The following is a 17,341-nucleotide window of genomic DNA, read 5'->3' on the forward strand; positions in this document are numbered from 1 at the left end:
GTCTGCAGCTGACCGGGGTCCTTTGTTGAAGTTTTTAGATGCTCTCTTCGTCATCACCCAGAGTAATCACGAGATCATTATCTACTCCGTAGTACTTTGCTTAAGAGAGTGGCATATACACTTCCCCAAGCCTTGATTGGTCGGAACAGTGCTGAGTAATAGGTACAGCTAATCCCAACTTGGCTAGTACGCACTAGCTCCAAACAGGCAATCAGCCCTCTCCGCCTTTTGAGCTGCTGAATTGTGTCCACATCCACCGCGGCCTGGACTATCTATACAACTCAATTATAACGGCCATGACTTGAGTCGTTCTTACACCGGGCACCCCTAATCTCCGCCGCTCGCTTTGCCCGTCATGTCGTCCTCTTCCTCCTTTCCCATCGCCGTCGATCCCGTCGCGTTAGTGACAACAGAATGCATTACCGTGACCTCGGCCATGCGGAAACATGCCCGATGGGCTCACTCCTCCGTTGCGGCCATTCTGGGCAGCGGTACTGTCTCCCGTGTTTATGATCGGGATAATTCTACCCCTTCTAGCCCGCTTAACGGAAACACACCTACTCGCCCAAGGTCCAGGCTCTCCTCAGCGGAAGATGATCATGCCCTCGCCAATCGGTGGGGACTGCGGGGGAAGAAGGGCAAGAGCATACAGGATAACCCTCTGATATCTGCCTTTACCCGACTACGGAATGACCTCAGAGATTGCAAAGACATTAAGTCGTTCGACGCCCCGGCCTTGCTACACCCATTCCTTCAGGTCGTCCGCTCCTCTTCAACTTCCGCCGCAATCACTTCCCTTGCCCTGCTCGCCTTGACCAAGTTATTCTCCTACAAAATTATCGACCGCAATTCTCCGAGGATCTCGATGGCCATGCAGCTGCTGTCTGCAGCAATCACCCACTGCCGGTTTGAAGCCAGTGATTCTGCCGCCGATGAGATTGTGTTGCTGAGGATTCTGAAGTTGATGGAAGGGATGCTAGCGGGGCCAGAGGGAGAACTTCTTGGGGATGAGAGTGTCTGTGAGATGATGGAAACAGGTTTGAGCATGTGCTGTCAGGTCCGCCTTTCGGAAGTGCTCCGGAGGTCTGCCGAGATTGCTATGGTCAACATGTGTCAGGTCATATTCATGCGGCTGTCAGTATTGGATGCCAATGCAGAACCCTCGGATAACGAGACACGACTGCCGGATCACTCTGACGAGAGCGAGCAAACAAACTTAAAAATGGATCCATCTGTCGATGGAAATACAGTCGCTTCGCAGCACCCTTCTGCCATGGGTTCGGACACCGCTGTCACGGACCGCGACCATGCCAGCTACGATAGTTCATCTGACCAAGCGCTGAATGGAAACGCGGTTGCCGCCCCACCAAACCCCGAAGATGACCTGGGTGAGGAAGTAAAACCTTACTCGTTGGCTTCAATTCGTGAGCTATTTCGCGTGCTCATCGATCTCTTGGACCCGGAAAACCGGCAACATACGGACCCCATGAGAGTAATGGCGCTACGAATAATTGATGTGGCACTGGAAGTTGCTGGTCCCTCGATTGCTAGACATCCTAGCCTAGCGTCTTTGGCACAAAATGATCTATGTCGGCATCTCTTCCAGCTTGTCCGGTCTGAGAACCTGGCGATCCTCACTAGCTCTCTTAGGGTGGCTGGCACACTGATTCTGACCTGCCGCCCCGTGCTGAAACTCCAGCAAGAGCTCTATCTATCATATCTGGTTGCGTGTCTCCACCCGCGGGTCGAAATACCTAGGGAGCCAGGCATCAACCCTGCTCTTTATGAAGGAGTTCCGCAAGCACCTAAGGTGGTGAAACCGCCTCCTTCGCAGAGTAGCAGCGGGCGGTCAACTCCAGTGGCCGTGAAGGATCGACAGAAGCTTGGGCTGGAGGGCGGCTCCAGGAGGCCGGAAACAAGAGAAGCGATGGTCGAGAGCATTGGCGTACTAGCGCGCATTCCCAGCTTCATGGTCGAGCTCTTTGTCAATTATGACTGCGATGCTGATCGTGCTGATCTGTGTGAGGACATGATAGGCCTACTGTCTCGGAGCGCATTCCCCGATTCAGCGACATGGAGCACCACCAACGTTCCTCCGTTGTGTCTCGACGCCCTCTTGAGTTACATTCAGTCTATTTACGACAGACTCGATGACGTTCCTGCAACAGAAGGGTTCCCCTCAAAAGAACGTCTGAGACATCAACGAGACACGAAGAGGATTATTGTGCATGCCGCCCAGAAGTTCAACAGCGACGATCCTAAAGGGGCGATAGCTTATTTGACCTCCCATGATGTGATTGAGAATTCTGATGATCCTGTACAGGTTGCCCGTTTTTTGAGAGGAACTACCCGATTGTCAAAGAAAGTCCTTGGAGAATTTATTTCCAAGCGATCCAACGAGGGCCTTCTCGACGCCTTCGTCGATCTGCTTGAGTTCACTGGCAAATCTGTGGTTGACGCTCTTCGAGACTTACTCGGTGCATTCCGGCTTCCCGGCGAATCAGCATTAATCGAGCGAATCGTCTCTACATTCAGTGAAAAGTATATCGAGAAAGCTCAGCCCTCGGAGGTTGCTGACAAGGATTCGCTGTTTGTCCTAACTTACGCCATCATCATGCTGAACACCACTCTCTACAATCCTAACATGAAAGCTCAAAGTCGTATGTCCTGTGCCGACTTTTCAAAGAACTTGCGAGGCCTTAATGCAGGCCAGGACTTTGCTCCCGAGTTCCTAGAGAAGATTTATGATTCTATTAAACAAAATGAAATCATTCTACCGGATGAACACGATAACAAACACGCATTCGATTATGCTTGGAGGGAATTATTGTCAAAGTCCGCTTCCGCCGGTGAACTAGCCGTTGGTCAAACCAATGTCTTCGATGCAGACATGTTCGCGGCTACCTGGAAACCTGTAGTCGCGACCTTATCTTATGTCTTCATGTCTGCCTCGGACGATGCGGTATACTCTCGTGTGGTAATGGGATTTGACCAGTGCGCTCAAATAGCAGCCCGTTATGGTTTGACGGAGGCATTTGACCGCATTGTCTTTTCCCTTGCCTCAATCAGCACCCTCGCCACTGCGAGGCCTCCTAGCACCGCTCTCAACACTGAAGTGCAGGCTGGAAACAAGAGTGTCATGGTCAGCGAGCTGGCCGTGAAGTTTGGGCGAGACTTTAGGGCACAATTGGCTACGGTTGTGCTCTTTCGAGTTTTGGCAAATAACGAGAATTCGCTTCAGCAGGGCTGGGCTCATGTCATTCAGATTCTTCGAAATCTATTCATCAACTCCCTCATTCCGCCATTCGATTCTACACTGAACGCAGATTTCGACATCCCCCCAATCCCGTTGCAACCACCTTCGCAGGTTGTAGACCGAGACGGACGGGGCAATGACACGGGGCTACTGTCTGCCTTTACATCTTACCTTTCTAGCTACGCAGCAGATGATCCTCCGGAGCCGTCAGATGAAGAGCTTGACAACACACTGTGCACTGTAGACTGCGTCAGCGCATGTTCTATTGACGACCTCCTTTCGAATATCAGGTAAGATATATACCAGCTTCGAGACGGACATTTTATGCTTACAACTCTTTTTTCTGTTCAGAACCCTTCCCCTGGAAACGGTGTCGACGATAGTAGAATCACTACTTGCTCAGTTGCCTGAGGAAAGTGCCCCAGCGGTCATTGTTGTGAAGCCTGAGCGGCCACTTCCCTCCACGAGAGCGAATTCCAGGCCAGACACTGGTAAAGGTCAATACGAACCCGGAATGATGTACCTGTTGGAATTGGCCGCCATTCTTACGCTCCGCGACCAACAAACAATTGAAAGCCTCGGCGAAGGACTCCTGGCCTCTCTTCAAGGTTTCATTCGAGATGCTAGGAACCTTCACTCTCTGGCACTATCGCGGGTGACAACTTACTTATTGAACCTACTCCGGTTGAGTCATGTATGATCCGCCAACTTGTTCAGCACTCGTTCGACATACTGATGATGTTCCAGGAACAACCCTTCACTCGCGTTCCCGTCATCCTTCATGGAATTTCTAGTTTTGACCAAGACACCTTAGAGAGCGTCGCCGTTCCGATCGTTAAAGGCCTTTCACGATGCGTTTTCGATGGCAACCTTTTGCGGAATGAGATCACTGTTTCACCGGACTTCTGGTCCATCCTACAACGCTTGCACCAGCACAAAGAAGCCGCGCCCTTGGTCTTCAGCCTCCTCAAGGCTGTTGTTGATTCGAACCCTCCTATAGTTACCGCTGATAACTATGAATCTGCTGTTAGCCTTGCAAATGAGTTTATCAGTGCGGGAAGCGTAGGCTACATCGAGGAACGGCAGAGAGACGTCCTTGCGCGGCGTTCAAAGGGTGTCAAGCAACCAAAACAAAGGTTTGTCATCGCATTTATCCCGTTTGCTATCGACTGCCAGTTCTAACTCGCTCCTAGCGAAAACGAAGTCGTCTCTCGCGGTGTGACCGCTATTGGCCTCATCTACCAACTTACTAGTCGAGCTCCGACCCTAATCAAGCAGTCACACCTGGAGGACGGTGAAGGTTTGTGCACACTCCTAAGGCCGAAATAACACCGCAATTCATACCTGACATCATCTAGCTTGGTCAGCATATTGGTCACCGATATTCCACTCTCTGACCTCACAGTGTACCAACCCTTGTCGGGACATTCGGCATCACGCTGTATCGACTCTACAACGGTCCCTCTTATCCGTCGACATTGAATCCGATAAGGAATGGACAGCCATCTTCGATCAGGTTCTCTTCCCGTTAATCCTGCGGCTATTGAAGCCGGAAGTCTTCCATTCAGACCCCCTCGGAATGGGCGAGACTCGTGTTCAGGCAGCAACTTTGGTCTGCAAAATTTTCCTGCGTTATCTCGACCAGCTTCCGAACGCTGAGGGCATGCTAGAACTATGGCTCAAGATCCTTGATATCCTAGACCGGATGATGAACAGCGGTCAGGGAGACAGTCTCGTAAGCTCCTCCAAATCAATCCCATGTTCTCGAAAGATAACTAACTTTCTTTGCAGGAGGAAGCCATTCCCGAAAGCATCAAGAACATTATTCTAGTCATGGCAGACCAAGGCCACCTCGTCCCACCTACCCAAGACCCCAGCAAAGAGAACATTTGGACCGAAACAAAGAAACGCCTAGAGCGCTTCCTACCGGATCTCTTCAAGGAAATCTTCCCCGACGTGCCTCTGCCCCCTCCCGCGCCGAAGGAGAACCCGCCAGCATCGGCCCCTAGCTCTCCTCCACCAACCAACACAGTTACCACCGATACCCCTGATGAAAAGGAGAATCAGGCACTTGCTCCTGAAGTTCTCAAAACCGATGTTGAGAGGGCTCCTGAAAAGGCGGACTAATTTAGACGTTTCATTGTGCTCGTCTTATAGTACTCTTTTCTTCTCATTCCATTTCTTTTTGGCATTTATAGCGCGGACATGCTTTGCTTTGAATTCAGACATAAGGTTACCTACTAACTAGATAGGCGTATGTAGATATACTATTTGTCTTTCTCATGTAATGTTTATGCTATTAGAGCATCATGATGTGTATCATAAGTTTCTTTGATTGGCATTTATTTGCTGAATCTGTGCTTCTGTGCATGTATATAATCAGAAACATCAGTCCTCTACATCACAACTAGTGCGGTCCGGTTATTGAGGAGATCTACTTTCAAATTTCGAAACAACAGTACATACTCTAACCAAAAGTCCCCGGTAATCTCAATGTAGATTTCATCTCATCTGTACACAACGCTATCGCGTTGAAAAGGAGATAGGTATCGCAGTTTGATTGAAGGAGTGGCTGACTTGAACTCGCAGAGTGTAGTAAGACACGATTGGAAGAACAGAGAGTAAAAAGAAGTGATACATAGGAGATTGATATATTTAGGTGTACACCGTAGGAGGATGCAAACACAGGACACTGCCAAAAACACCCACTTGAGATTGCCTAGGTGATAGATGAGATCGAGAAAGGTATATTGATCTAGTAAGATTGGATCATGAACGAAGCCGTTGAGAATTGTAGGAGATGGTAAGAGTAGGATATTGTTATGGTAGTAAATCGAAGAAAGATAAATAGATAGACAATCGTTGGTTGCAACTGCGGCATTGGTGCGTCTGTGTGGCCGCGCGTGGTACATGAGACTTGGAGGGAAAGAGGAGGGATTGACGCGGTATCAGAGTTGAAAAAAGAGGTCTAGTCAGCGTCCATTTCATCGTCGAGGTCAATGGCGTCGGGGTTCGCTGGCGCGGCAGCCACAGGGGCTTGACCCGCAGGGGGAGGGCGATTGCCGCCTTCAGGCCCGGTGCTGGCCGCGACGAAGCCGATAGGCGCACGTGCTTGTCGTTCCAAGGCAGCCATGGCATCCGCGGTCTCGGTGTCCATTTCTCCCCCTGCTTCAGCTGCGCCTTCGTTGCCTTCAGGGGCCTGTTGCTGGCCACGGGCGATAGCCTGAGAGGCGATGAAGCTGACGTCCGTGCTGTGGCAAATTGATTAGCTTGTGTCTGAGTAAATTTTAAATCTCGGACTGGGGTACGTACTTGTATTGAGCTTGAACACTTCGCTTGATACGAAGCATTTCCTTGAAGGTATCTTCGTTTCCGTGCTGGACTTCAAATGCTTCCCATTTCTGCCAGAATGGAGCATTAGTGCGGGGATCACAAAACTGGGATGCGTGACCGTAAATGGCACGAGCACGGTCGATTTCGCCGAGCCTTCTTTCCATCTCGGCAAACTTGAGGCACATCTCTTTGGCCTCTTGATCGGGCAAAGCGGCGATACCACGCTCGTAAATCGGGCGCGTAGAGGGTAAGCCGAAGTTTGAGGCCGACTTAGTGATGTAGAACTCGAACATCTCGAACCGGTCTTCGTCGGAGACTGCCCGAGTTGCGCGCTCGTAGATACGCATTGCGTGCCTGGCCAAACCTCGCTCCTCCTCCAAGTTACCGTACATAAGGTAGAGGGGTTTGGCGAACTTCGGAGGGCAGCCGTCAAGAGCCTGCTCGAACAGATCCCGCAGACGTTCAATACCAATCTTCCGGTCAACAGCTTTGGTCAAATACAAGTTCCAAAGTTCAAAAGCAACCGGGTAGGTGAAGAGGTCCAGGCCTCGCTCGTATACCTTGAACGATTCTTCGAAGTACTTGTGCTCCTCTAGAAGATTGGCATAGTTGACAACGGTCTGCGGAGTGGCGATGCGCAGCTCAAAGATCCTTTCATATACCTTTTTAGTCTCCTCGATTGATGAGACACTCTCCACCAAATCGACGTAGAAACTCCATAACTTCCAACTCTTGTGAACGCGTTGCTGAGGAGACAACGTCTCATCAAAGTAGTCGACAGTGGATTTCTTCGGGGCTTGCGTCGCTTTGGCCATGATCTCAACAGCTTTATCGAAATTCTCACTGCGCAGCTCCATCTCTGCCCATTCGCACCATGTTTCGGCGAGTTCGGCAACTGACTTGAATGGAACTTTCACGGCCTTCTCAAAGATGACACGTGCAGAATCTAGATCTCCTCCACGCTCGTAGAATTTAGCGTAGTTTACCCAGAGCTCAGAGAACTTGCCGACAGCCTTCTTGGGGTTGATGGCGGCTATCGCGGCAGTATATGTCTGGACAATCTCGACATTGTTATCGCCCCAAAGAGCCACCCTCTTCTCCCATTCGATGACATTGTTGGGGTTCTGCCTGAGCAGTACGTCATTGACAAGGAACGGACGCCGGTCCATGAGTTGCTCGAATCTGAGCATCCGCAAATCAAGATCGAAATCGGCCTCTTCGTCAGCCTTTCCGTTATCTGTTCGGACAGCTGCAGCATCCATCAAGTTGCCTATGATGGATTCTTCGAATTCGACGTAAGAATCGAAGATAAGAGTGAAATCACGGACCGTCATAACTGTCGTGATACCCTCCTCGAAGACATCGCGCGCCTTCTCAAAGTTGCCTTTGGTGATCCAGTACGTTGCAAGTCCAGCCCACAGTTTGCCTCTTTGGTCAGCGAATCGATCAATGCCGCTGCGAAGGATCGCATCCACATCAATTCCAGACTGAGGACCAGTTTCAATTTTCTTCGCCTTTGAAACCAGCAAATCAACCATCTCAGTCCACAACTGAAAGTTGCTCTTTCCATCTCGAGATTGGAATCGGGGGTTATCGAGAACATCCATATATCGCTTCACGGCATCAGTATATTGGCCCATCTCCACGAGTAAGCCAATGTACTCCTCGGCATTCTCCGGGTGGATTTGCATGTAGCGGGCCCAGATCTTGACAGCAGTCTGACCAGAAGCAGAGCGCGCAAAAGTCTTGTAGAGTCTCCAGATCCGGTTGTGCTGAGTTACCGGTAGTGCTCGTAGAGCTCGGTCAAACGTCCTCCGGGTCTGGGTGACAAGCGGCTGTTGAAGCATGAAAGAGAGGTATATCTCCCAAATCCGGGGCATCTTGTTGAGCAGGATTAGGGCACGCTCGAAGAGCGCGTTGACTTTCTGGAACTCAGCCCGGTACTTTGTCGCATTGCGGTTCTTGAGATGCTTTGTCCGGAATTCCAAGTACTATAGCGATTTGTTAGTATATTTACTTAGATATCGACCGGGAGGGCGATGTTTTGTGTACCATCTTCCACAGCTTGTAAGACCTTGGGAGCTGTTTACAAGCACGCTCCATAACCTATTGAATCGTTCAGTATGCGGACAAGCGCATCGATAAGAGGGTGACCCACGAAAGCCTGCTCATAAAGCGTCCCATTCTGCTGTTTGTATTCGATGTACGCAAGCCATGGCTTGATGCTGCCGGGGTTCCGTAGGAGATCCTGCTCGTACACGCTATCGTTATCGGCCTATAATGAGAGCATAATATTAGCAACTGCTTGTCCATCTTGGTCTCAATATACTCACAATCAAGTATAGGTCAGGCCGCGAGGCCGACGATCGATCCATCTCTGCGTGTTGCCGGTGGGATCTCGGGGGCAGAAGTGTCCCTGGCATTGCGCCACTCAATCGAGCGGGACCAACTCACACGGTCAACGCGTATTCGCAGTAAAAAATGTTGGCATGAACAGGAAAGCCTTATCGTCGCGTTGGGCGAAAACCGACGAGCGCTTCGGCGACGAAGTTGGCAGAGGCACTGGGTCACGTGGCGGGTGACATGCGGACGGGCACGGGGTGGTCCAAGCTTCCTGTCGCCGGTGATGTTATCGACAGCCTCCAGGTCCCGCTCCGCCTCTGGACCGCTATCGTGGCTTGTCCCTCAGTTGAGCTTCTTTTCCGGATTCCTGCACAATGTCCGGAGCTGTGGTGAGTCTCTGATGCTACAAGGATGACAGCAGGTCGTATACATGGTATTGACATGCTGGTTGGATATAGGGCCGTGAGGCGGTCTTCCCGACCCGCCAGTCGCTCGGGTTGATGAAGAGTAAACTAAAGGGTGCAGAGACCGGACACAGCTTGCTTAAGAGAAAGAGTGAAGCTCTGACAAAGTAAGCCACTGCCATATCGTTGGCCAAGTTCCCAATACTGATGCGATTCCTAGACGTTTCCGAGGTACGCATATCTACATTTACTTATCGACGACGTCTCCGCAGCACCGGCATTAACCGAACCCCAGAGATTACCCGACGTATCGATGAGGCGAAGCAGAAGATGGGCCGGGTGATGCAGGTCGCTGCATTCTCCCTTGCGGAAGTGAGCTACGCTGTTGGTGGTGATATCGGCTACCAGGTCCAAGAGTCCGCCAAACAGGCCCGGTTCCGAGTTCGAGCGAACCAGGACAACGTCTCCGGTGTCCTGTTACCGCACTTTGAGAGCTACACAGAAGAATCAATCAACGACTTTGGCTTGACTGGTCTTGGAAAGGGTGGACAGCAAGTGCAGCGCTGCCGGGAGACATATGCTCGTGCTGTCGAGACGTTGGTGGAACTTGCGAGTCTGCAGACTGCGTTCGTTATTCTGGATGAAGTCATTAAGGTTGTCAACCGAAGAGGTTAGTACTTGGTCCGGATTACTGCTGTGCACATGTGCTAACTCATCTCTAGTAAACGCAATGTGAGCACCGCTTATCGGGTATGACCCTTATGGATCGAGCTAACACAGGCGGCGCAGTGAGCATGTAATCATCCCCCGAACAGAAAACACCATCAAATGTGAGTCCCTGCTCTTCCCACCCTATCATACACTAATCCTCCATAGACATCAACTCCGAACTCGACGAACTCGACAGAGAAGAGTTCTACCGCCTCAAGAAGGTCTCGGGCAAGAAGCAACGAGACGTCGCGGCAGCCGATGCCGAAATCGAAGCCGCACGGGAGAGGGAGGCCCAGAAGCAACTAGGTGCTGCCACCGAAACCCCAGACGGCCCGGAGGCGCCCGATGTCCTCGGGGAGCAAGAGGACAACGATGTCATTTTTTAGCCTGTTAATTCCCTTTCCTTGTATGTAGTGTATTCCCATTTGGCATATAACTGTTTTTGCCGTTCGATGTTTTTAGATTCCTCAGCCTACAATCAAAAGAGGCCATGCCATACCACACATACATGCATGCTCGAATTTCGCAGACCCCATAAGCTGCGATTAGGTAGCTCAAAATGACTCATAAAACCCAGCCCAAGAAACGCCGAAAACGAAATAATCAAACAGAGTACCAAGCACCTCATTGCCTCTGGTACGTAACCCGAATCGGCTTCCCCTCCGGCCCCATGGACATCCCCGACGTAGCCTCTTTCGCACTGATAGCCCCAGACTCGCTCTCGTACTCCACGAACGCAATTCCCTTTCTCCCAGGCACAAGTCGCACCTCGCGGAACCCCTCGAACCGCCCAAACACAGCCGTGAGACTCTCCTGGTCCGCTGTATCGGGGAGCTCCCGCAGGAACAAGATCTTGTTCGGCGGCAGGTACTCGTCGGGGATAACGGCCGTCGCAGCACCAGATGTGGGCTTGAGACCCGCGCCCTTTGCGGCCTTGACGGGGCGGCCGGGTTCGGGGGCGCCGACGGGCGGGCGCTTCAGCTTCTTCTGCGCTTCGAGCGCTTCGTGCGCTTGTCGTCGCTCTACACACATGAACATTAGCATGCCGTACCCAGCTAGCACAAACAGGCACGTAAAGCAGATCATAGCGCGGGCATACCCTTCTCCGCCAGCCTCCGTCGCTTATGAGCCTCTAGCTCGTCGTCGCCGCCCTCACGGAGCACCGTCGCATCGCTGCGCGTCTTCGCGTAGTCGAGCACCATGGGTTTATCGAAGAGATCGAAGCCATTGATTTCGTCGATGGCGCGGGTCGCGGACTCGACGTTGTCGAAGACGATGAATGCTTGGCCCTTTGCTTTCAGGTTCTTCTTTGCTATGATCTCGAGGATCGTGCCGTACTCGGAGAAGATTTCGGAGAGCGCTTCTTTCAGCTCGTCGGGTTTGATGCGTTCTTCGAGGTTGCGGACCTGGTGGCGGTTTGTTAGTTGGATTTCTAACAGGGAGATAAGGAGCGTAGAGGCTCGAAGCTTGCCGCACGTACGTAGACACTGCGGAGGGGAAGCTGTTAGCTGGGCTCCCGTAAGTGGTGTATGTATGGAGGGGAGATCTGGGGGCTTGAATGGACTCACGTGGGGTTGGGTGGGATGCTAGAGGGTACGGGGACGGTGGCCATCTTTGCGACTGGAGACGGGGTTTCCGCAGGCCGGAATTTAGTGTTTCAATTGGTGTTTCTTTTGTATGTAGCTGCTCTCGCGGCGTTATCCAGCTTGAATTGCTTGCCGCTTTAGACGGCGCAAGGTCATGTGATCGGCTTTTGTGGAGATTGTGGGCCGTTGCTATATAACTGTAAATTTTGGCCAGCCTTACAATAAGAAGCATCATTGGTCTAGTGGTAGAATTCATCGTTGCCATCGATGAGGCCCGTGTTCGATTCACGGATGATGCATCGCAATCTTCTTCTTTTGTCTTTTTGCCCTGTCTCTATACAATCTGGAGGATATATCCCGTCAATCTCGACTCTAGAACTTATTTACATGCTAGAACTCCCCTCACCTCCTCCACCTTGCCCTTCAGCTTCGACGGCTGGCTCGTCCAGTCCTCCCGCTTGACTAAGGCAAGCTCTGTTTCCATGAACAAGTATTCGGCCACCATGGCCCGGACCTACCGCTTGTTAGAACAGCTTCATGTCTTCAGCAGACAGCACATACCCTTGGGAAAGGATGCAGAAGCATTCCGGTAAGCTTCTTCAATACGTCACCTCGCACCTGGTGGAGCCTCGAGAGTGGTGCATACGCCCTGATAGCGGCCTCAAGCCTGGCTAAATTCGAGCTCTTGAAATGGGATTTCTGAATAAGGACGAACATTCTTCTCAAACTGGGAAAGTTAGTGTCTTCCAAGCATGTTGCGCACGGTGTTGAAGGGACACACGTTGGACTCTGGAAACTAGGAACGGACGCGACATAGCCGTCTAACAAGAACGCTGTTGTCTCCAGGATCGGAATCGCGTAACGATCGTCTGAGAGTTTCTCGTTCAAGACCTGGAGTAGGTCGTGGATAATAGCAGTCGCAACTTCTGGATGTTGCTCGATCGATTGTCGGTTGATACTTTGTATCAAGGCTGAACGGGTGGCACGTATCAGGCCCTCGGCACCGGCAACAGCGGAGGTAGCGAGGCCCTGGAATAATGGGAGTCGTAGCCAGTCAATTGCCTGTAGTTTCAGCAGCTGAACGAAGTACTCGGTCGTACAGACTTGGCTAAAGTGCTCATAGCGTCTGCGATACTTAGCGCACTTATCATACTAAAGAGGGATACCTGTCCATATGTGTAAGGGTGATCGTACCTTGATAGCGGCGGGAATTCACTAGCACTTTCCCAGGAAATCTGTAGACATAGCCAAGCTTCGAGACGAACCTTGTCCAACTTCTCTGCGGCAAGACGGCAGAGACAACCGGCAATGTCCTGAACGTGTGACGGATTCGTAACGCTGACCTTACGCTGAAGAACGACCTTTGCCGCTTGGATGCCTTCCAATCTAACCAAAGACCCGATGTCACCGCGCCTATCCGTCGTGTAATCGTTCAGGAAACCAATAAGGCTTTTGGAAATATTCTCGGTCACATCTGTTTCTTGCTTAATATAACATTCTATAGTATCAGGGGGCGTACATACCTATGTGCGGCAGCACTCCAGTAGTGAAGCTCTTGACGGCCGCTACACGTTTCTCAATCAATTCCTCTTTTTCGGCACAACGGATGAGCTCTTCAATGACTGAATCACGAGCAGCGTCAGCTGGACTGAGTTTGCCGAAGATTGAACCAAGAACGGAGATTTGACCACGACCGGTCGGCAGGTTCCGAGTTGAACGAATATGTGAGAACCAGGCCTGCATGGTTTCATCCTGTTTCGAGGATGGTAGAAGGGACCACAACTGAGAAATGGCATTGGACGAGGCCTCTATGGAGACATCATCACTCCTTGAAAGGCAGAGCATAAGAGTCTTGCAAGTTTTCTCGAGCAAGGTCAGAGAAGGTTCAGAATCTAAAAGCTCTTGAACACGCGCCGATGATTGAGAAAGTGACGATATGAGGCACGATGACGCTTCTGCAGTGAGTTCTGGACGGGAGGTCTGAAGAGTCAAGTCGTCTTTGTTGGGTCCAACAGGGGAATCAAAGATTTCCCAGAACTTAGATATCTGCTTGGCGACACCGAGCACATCATCTTCGGCTTGACCAATTTCGGAAGAATTGAAGCCAGTGAAGGCGTCGATAACAGAGGATATGGCGAGCATGCATCCGTGTCGCGTCTCCACATCACTGCGAGGGATGCTGTGAAGTTTGTTCCATAGCTTTTGAAGGACAATGAGTACAGACTTGCTGGCTTCCTGAGTTCTGAGAACTCCAAGAGCCTTTGCTGCGTGTCTTCTGGATTCAGCGTCGGCCGACCCGATACCCCTCCACTGCATCAATGCCTCGACAAGGGGACTCCAGTATTGGGAACTTAGAGCAACAGTGGCCTTTGCAACATCAATCATGGCGCGTGAACGACGGGCCACTGCGTGGTAGTCCACCACCTGTACGATGGGTATACCCTCCACAATGGTATTGGGGTGGCGACCGATGAGCTCTTGCAGCGCAGCAGACGCACCTCTTCGGATATTGCCAGACGGGTCGACACAGGCAGCACAGACAAGCTCGATGGCAAGCATTTGAAGAATGTTCACGTCATTTTGCGCAGTGGATGAATAGATTTCCTGTCGATTTATCGCGAGGACTTCTTGGGTTGTATATTTCCGTGATATAGCCCATATACCGAAGCATGCGGCATCGCGAACGCCAGTCCCGACCGAGCTTCCAGTAGAAGACCTTTGTTCAAAGTCTAGCCCAGATACAAGCGGCTGCAGTACATTAGGCAGTTGGTGAGTTGGAGGAGCATGTCGAAATAGCAAATGGCCTAATGTGAGAATATGGCCTTGCCACCTCTGAGCATCGACAGCGCTTAAATTCCGCTTCAACATGCTAGTTCCAAGCTTCCTTGCCTCAGACGGCGTTATTATCTTACCCTCCATTGTCTCGTGTAGGATGTTCTCCTCCAAGGAGCCAGTAACGGCTTCAATGACCTCGGTTGCCATGCCTGGGTCCAACCTTAAGGTCACGATGCTGAGCGCTTTGCTCGCAGCGAATCGTACAGGAGTATCCTTATCTGCAAGAGCGGTCAAGAAGTTGTCAATTGCCTCCTCTAAGATGTAGGAAACCTGGTCATCTGATAGTGGACTGCTACTTCTCTCGCTAAGGGAAAGCGCCATGACGGTGATAGACCGAATAATCTTGATCATAGTCTTCCGAGCCAGAGCGGACGACAGGATCACTTGAGAAACTGCGGTACCACCCTGAACAAGTCGGATCGTCTGCTGGAACACAGGAATAATCAGTGGCGCGAAGTCCTCGGCTTGGCCAGATCCGGTCAAACGTGCCAGGAAAGACAAGATTCCAAGATACGCGTAAACAACTAACGGCCCAGTCCCCGCAGAAGGATGCAATACAGTAAACGCCCAGTCAGTAAGGCTCCTCAGGATGCCTAGAGCTTGCATATCCCCACGCAGAGCTAGCCGTGCAAGGAGCATAGTCGCGGCTTCACGCTCCTTTCCTGCCACATTAACATAGGCCAACGCGACTGAGAGGAGGGATTTGGTTACTGCTGGCGTTTGTGGCGGTAGACGGTCGATGAGTTCATTTCCCCGGTATGGCACTGGTATATCGTTGGACGACATTGAAGACAGATCAAAAGGAGCCAGTAACAGATGCGAGAGCCAAATTAGCAGCACATAGCGCTCTTCCCAAACTAAACGAAGGGGGATATCTCCGTTAGAGCCATTCGGCTCAGCGGCATCCCACTCAATGAAGGCCCGCAGTAGAGGGTCGAGGTACTTTGGCTCATTGTTGAGGAATCTACTGATGACCTTGACACCTCGAACCTTACAAAAGGTATAGAGAAGTCTACATATGGCCCTTGGTAGAGGGTACAAGGACTTTGCCTGCTGGTTCTCCGACTTGCTAGCATATTGATCACGATGCATTAGCAAGTACGCCAGCAGAGCATCAACAAGAGGAGGCAAAAGTGATTGCAGGTGTGGATCAAGCAACTGCGGCCATTCTTGGAAAGGTTCTAGCTGCAGAATAATTAGCAGATGGCCACTTGATAGTGTCACATAGAAATCTCAACTTACCAAGTTGACGAGGCGTTCTGTTTTCGAAGCCAACGTCCATCTCCTCGGGACTCGGACGCTTTTTTTAGTGGACTGTGGCTTCCAGAGCAAAGAAGGCAATTTGACCAGGAATTCCTCGACAAGGTCGCCGGAGGCCCGCTGAAGTTTGACCTCTCGGTCATCGGCTGCATCCATGATGGGCTTGGCTGGGAAAGATGGTCAAGTAGATCAAGTACAAACGGCGGGGATCCGCCTCGACAAAGTCACGTGGTTACCTTACCGTACCGTACGGGTACCGTACTTCAGCTCCATTTCTCTCGACACTTCCATCCTTCAATCACAAACATCTGGATGATACAGCTGGACACATCACGACATATATCTGCCTGGGTATCTTGACATCAAGCCCCCTCCCTAAAATCCGTCGCCGCCTGCTGCATCCTCGTGAACCCCAGATTCCCCCTCCCAAGCCACCACGGCCTGAGATCCGAAATACCCTCTTCAAGCTCGGTATAGCTATCTCCAAGCGTCAAAATAACCCTTCCATTCCATCTTTCCTCCCCGTAAAGGACCTTCTCTTCCTCTTTACCGTAAACCTCCACCTTTCGCTCCTGCATCGCAGTGGCAGAGTATACCAGCGCGAGCCCTACGAAGTGAGCCGAGGAGACTGGCAGTCCAGCGGCCATGATAGGAGCCGCGAGGTGCGACGGTAACAGCGAAGTGATTGTTGCCGCGGGGGCCACGCCGTTGATTGTGATGCCGTCTTGCGTGATTACGCTGCGGAGGGAGCGGATGAGGCCGATCAGCTACACCATGCCATATCAGTACCCGCATACAACATCGCGGGATCCCAAGCAGAAGATAGGGGAAGAGGAAAGGCTCACAGCACTCTTCCCGGCCGCATAAACAGGTAAGCTCTGCTCAGGCGCGTACGCCGTTGCGCTGGACGTAATCACGATACTTCCCTTTCTGCCATGTTTCTTCATGGAGCTCCATGCTAGCTTGACGATGTTGAGCACGCCACGCAGATTGACCTCGAGGACATCGTAGGTTGGTTCTTCCAGTTGACCTGTTGCGTCGAAGGTGTCCGCGAAGTAGTTCGTGGATTCGGAGACGCCAGCGTTCGCGAAGACATAGTCGACTGCTCCAATGGATGTGAAGATGGAGAGGAGAGAGGACCAGGAGGTTATGTTGCAAGAATGAAAGATTAGCCTGTCCGGTTCCGGAGGAGGAGGAGGGTTGACGTCCAAGATATGCACGGTTGCGCCCTTGGAGAGGAGAATTAGGGCTGCGGCGTGGCCGATGCCGGAGGAGCCTCCTGGACATGGTTCAGGTTCAGTAACAAGTAGAAGATTTCAGAAGTAGGTAATGTGCATACCAGAAATTAGAGCGACTTTTCCCTCGAGCGAGGGGATGGAGTCTCCGGTGATGCTCAGGGAGGTCATTCTGTGCAGTGAGAACGTGCCGTCGATAAAAAAAAAATATCGATTCTAATCTGCTTGGGGCAAGCAAGTTAGAGCACGCCGACAAAATACAATTTATATTATAAGTGACTCGTTATATAAGACTGAGCTAAGACTGAGATAAGATTGACCGGGGTATTGACGGAGTTAGAGTATAGCCTCACTTGCCTCCCAAAAAGGAAATTCTCC

General features: G+C 51.3%; 4 protein-coding genes across 4 annotated transcripts; 2 read left to right on the top strand and 2 right to left on the bottom strand.

The window, feature by feature from the left end:
• Window positions 1–355: 355 nt before the first annotated feature.
• Window positions 356–5,383, top strand: DSM5745_10069 (Sec7 domain-containing protein; the record flags this gene model as incomplete). The annotated part of the gene is made up of 6 exons (XM_026752085.1): window positions 356–3,546; window positions 3,608–3,950; window positions 4,004–4,392; window positions 4,450–4,556; window positions 4,615–4,991; window positions 5,048–5,383. 6 exons carry the CDS (start codon window positions 356–358, stop codon window positions 5,381–5,383), a joined length of 4,743 nt encoding a protein of 1,580 aa, XP_026599147.1.
• Window positions 5,384–6,224: 841 nt separating this feature from the next.
• DSM5745_10070 (mRNA splicing protein SYF1) lies at window positions 6,225–8,964 on the bottom strand (the record flags this gene model as incomplete). The annotated part of the gene is made up of 5 exons (XM_026752086.1): window positions 6,225–6,507; window positions 6,569–8,580; window positions 8,642–8,695; window positions 8,748–8,864; window positions 8,923–8,964. The coding sequence occupies 5 exons, from the start codon at window positions 8,962–8,964 to the stop codon at window positions 6,225–6,227; spliced, it is 2,508 nt and encodes an 835-aa protein (XP_026599148.1).
• Window positions 8,965–9,306: 342 nt separating this feature from the next.
• Window positions 9,307–10,433, top strand: DSM5745_10071 (H(+)-transporting V1 sector ATPase subunit D; the record flags this gene model as incomplete). The annotated part of the gene is made up of 6 exons (XM_026752087.1): window positions 9,307–9,321; window positions 9,391–9,487; window positions 9,557–10,006; window positions 10,059–10,068; window positions 10,126–10,166; window positions 10,213–10,433. The coding sequence occupies 6 exons, from the start codon at window positions 9,307–9,309 to the stop codon at window positions 10,431–10,433; spliced, it is 834 nt and encodes a 277-aa protein (XP_026599149.1).
• Window positions 10,434–10,671: 238 nt separating this feature from the next.
• Window positions 10,672–17,134, bottom strand: DSM5745_10072 (putative tubulin-specific chaperone D; the record flags this gene model as incomplete). Its single annotated transcript, XM_026752088.1, has 11 exons — window positions 10,672–11,069; window positions 11,147–11,453; window positions 12,040–12,147; window positions 12,195–12,360; window positions 12,415–12,759; window positions 12,828–13,107; window positions 13,157–15,653; window positions 15,711–15,895; window positions 16,186–16,495; window positions 16,574–17,007; window positions 17,068–17,134. 11 exons carry the CDS (start codon window positions 17,132–17,134, stop codon window positions 10,672–10,674), a joined length of 5,097 nt encoding a protein of 1,698 aa, XP_026599150.1.
• Between the last annotated feature and the right edge of the window lie 207 nt (window positions 17,135–17,341).

Source organism: Aspergillus mulundensis (genome assembly GCF_003369625.1).
Source record: "Aspergillus mulundensis strain DSM 5745 chromosome Unknown scaffold_14, whole genome shotgun sequence".
Lineage (NCBI taxonomy): Eukaryota > Fungi > Ascomycota > Eurotiomycetes > Eurotiales > Aspergillaceae > Aspergillus > Aspergillus mulundensis.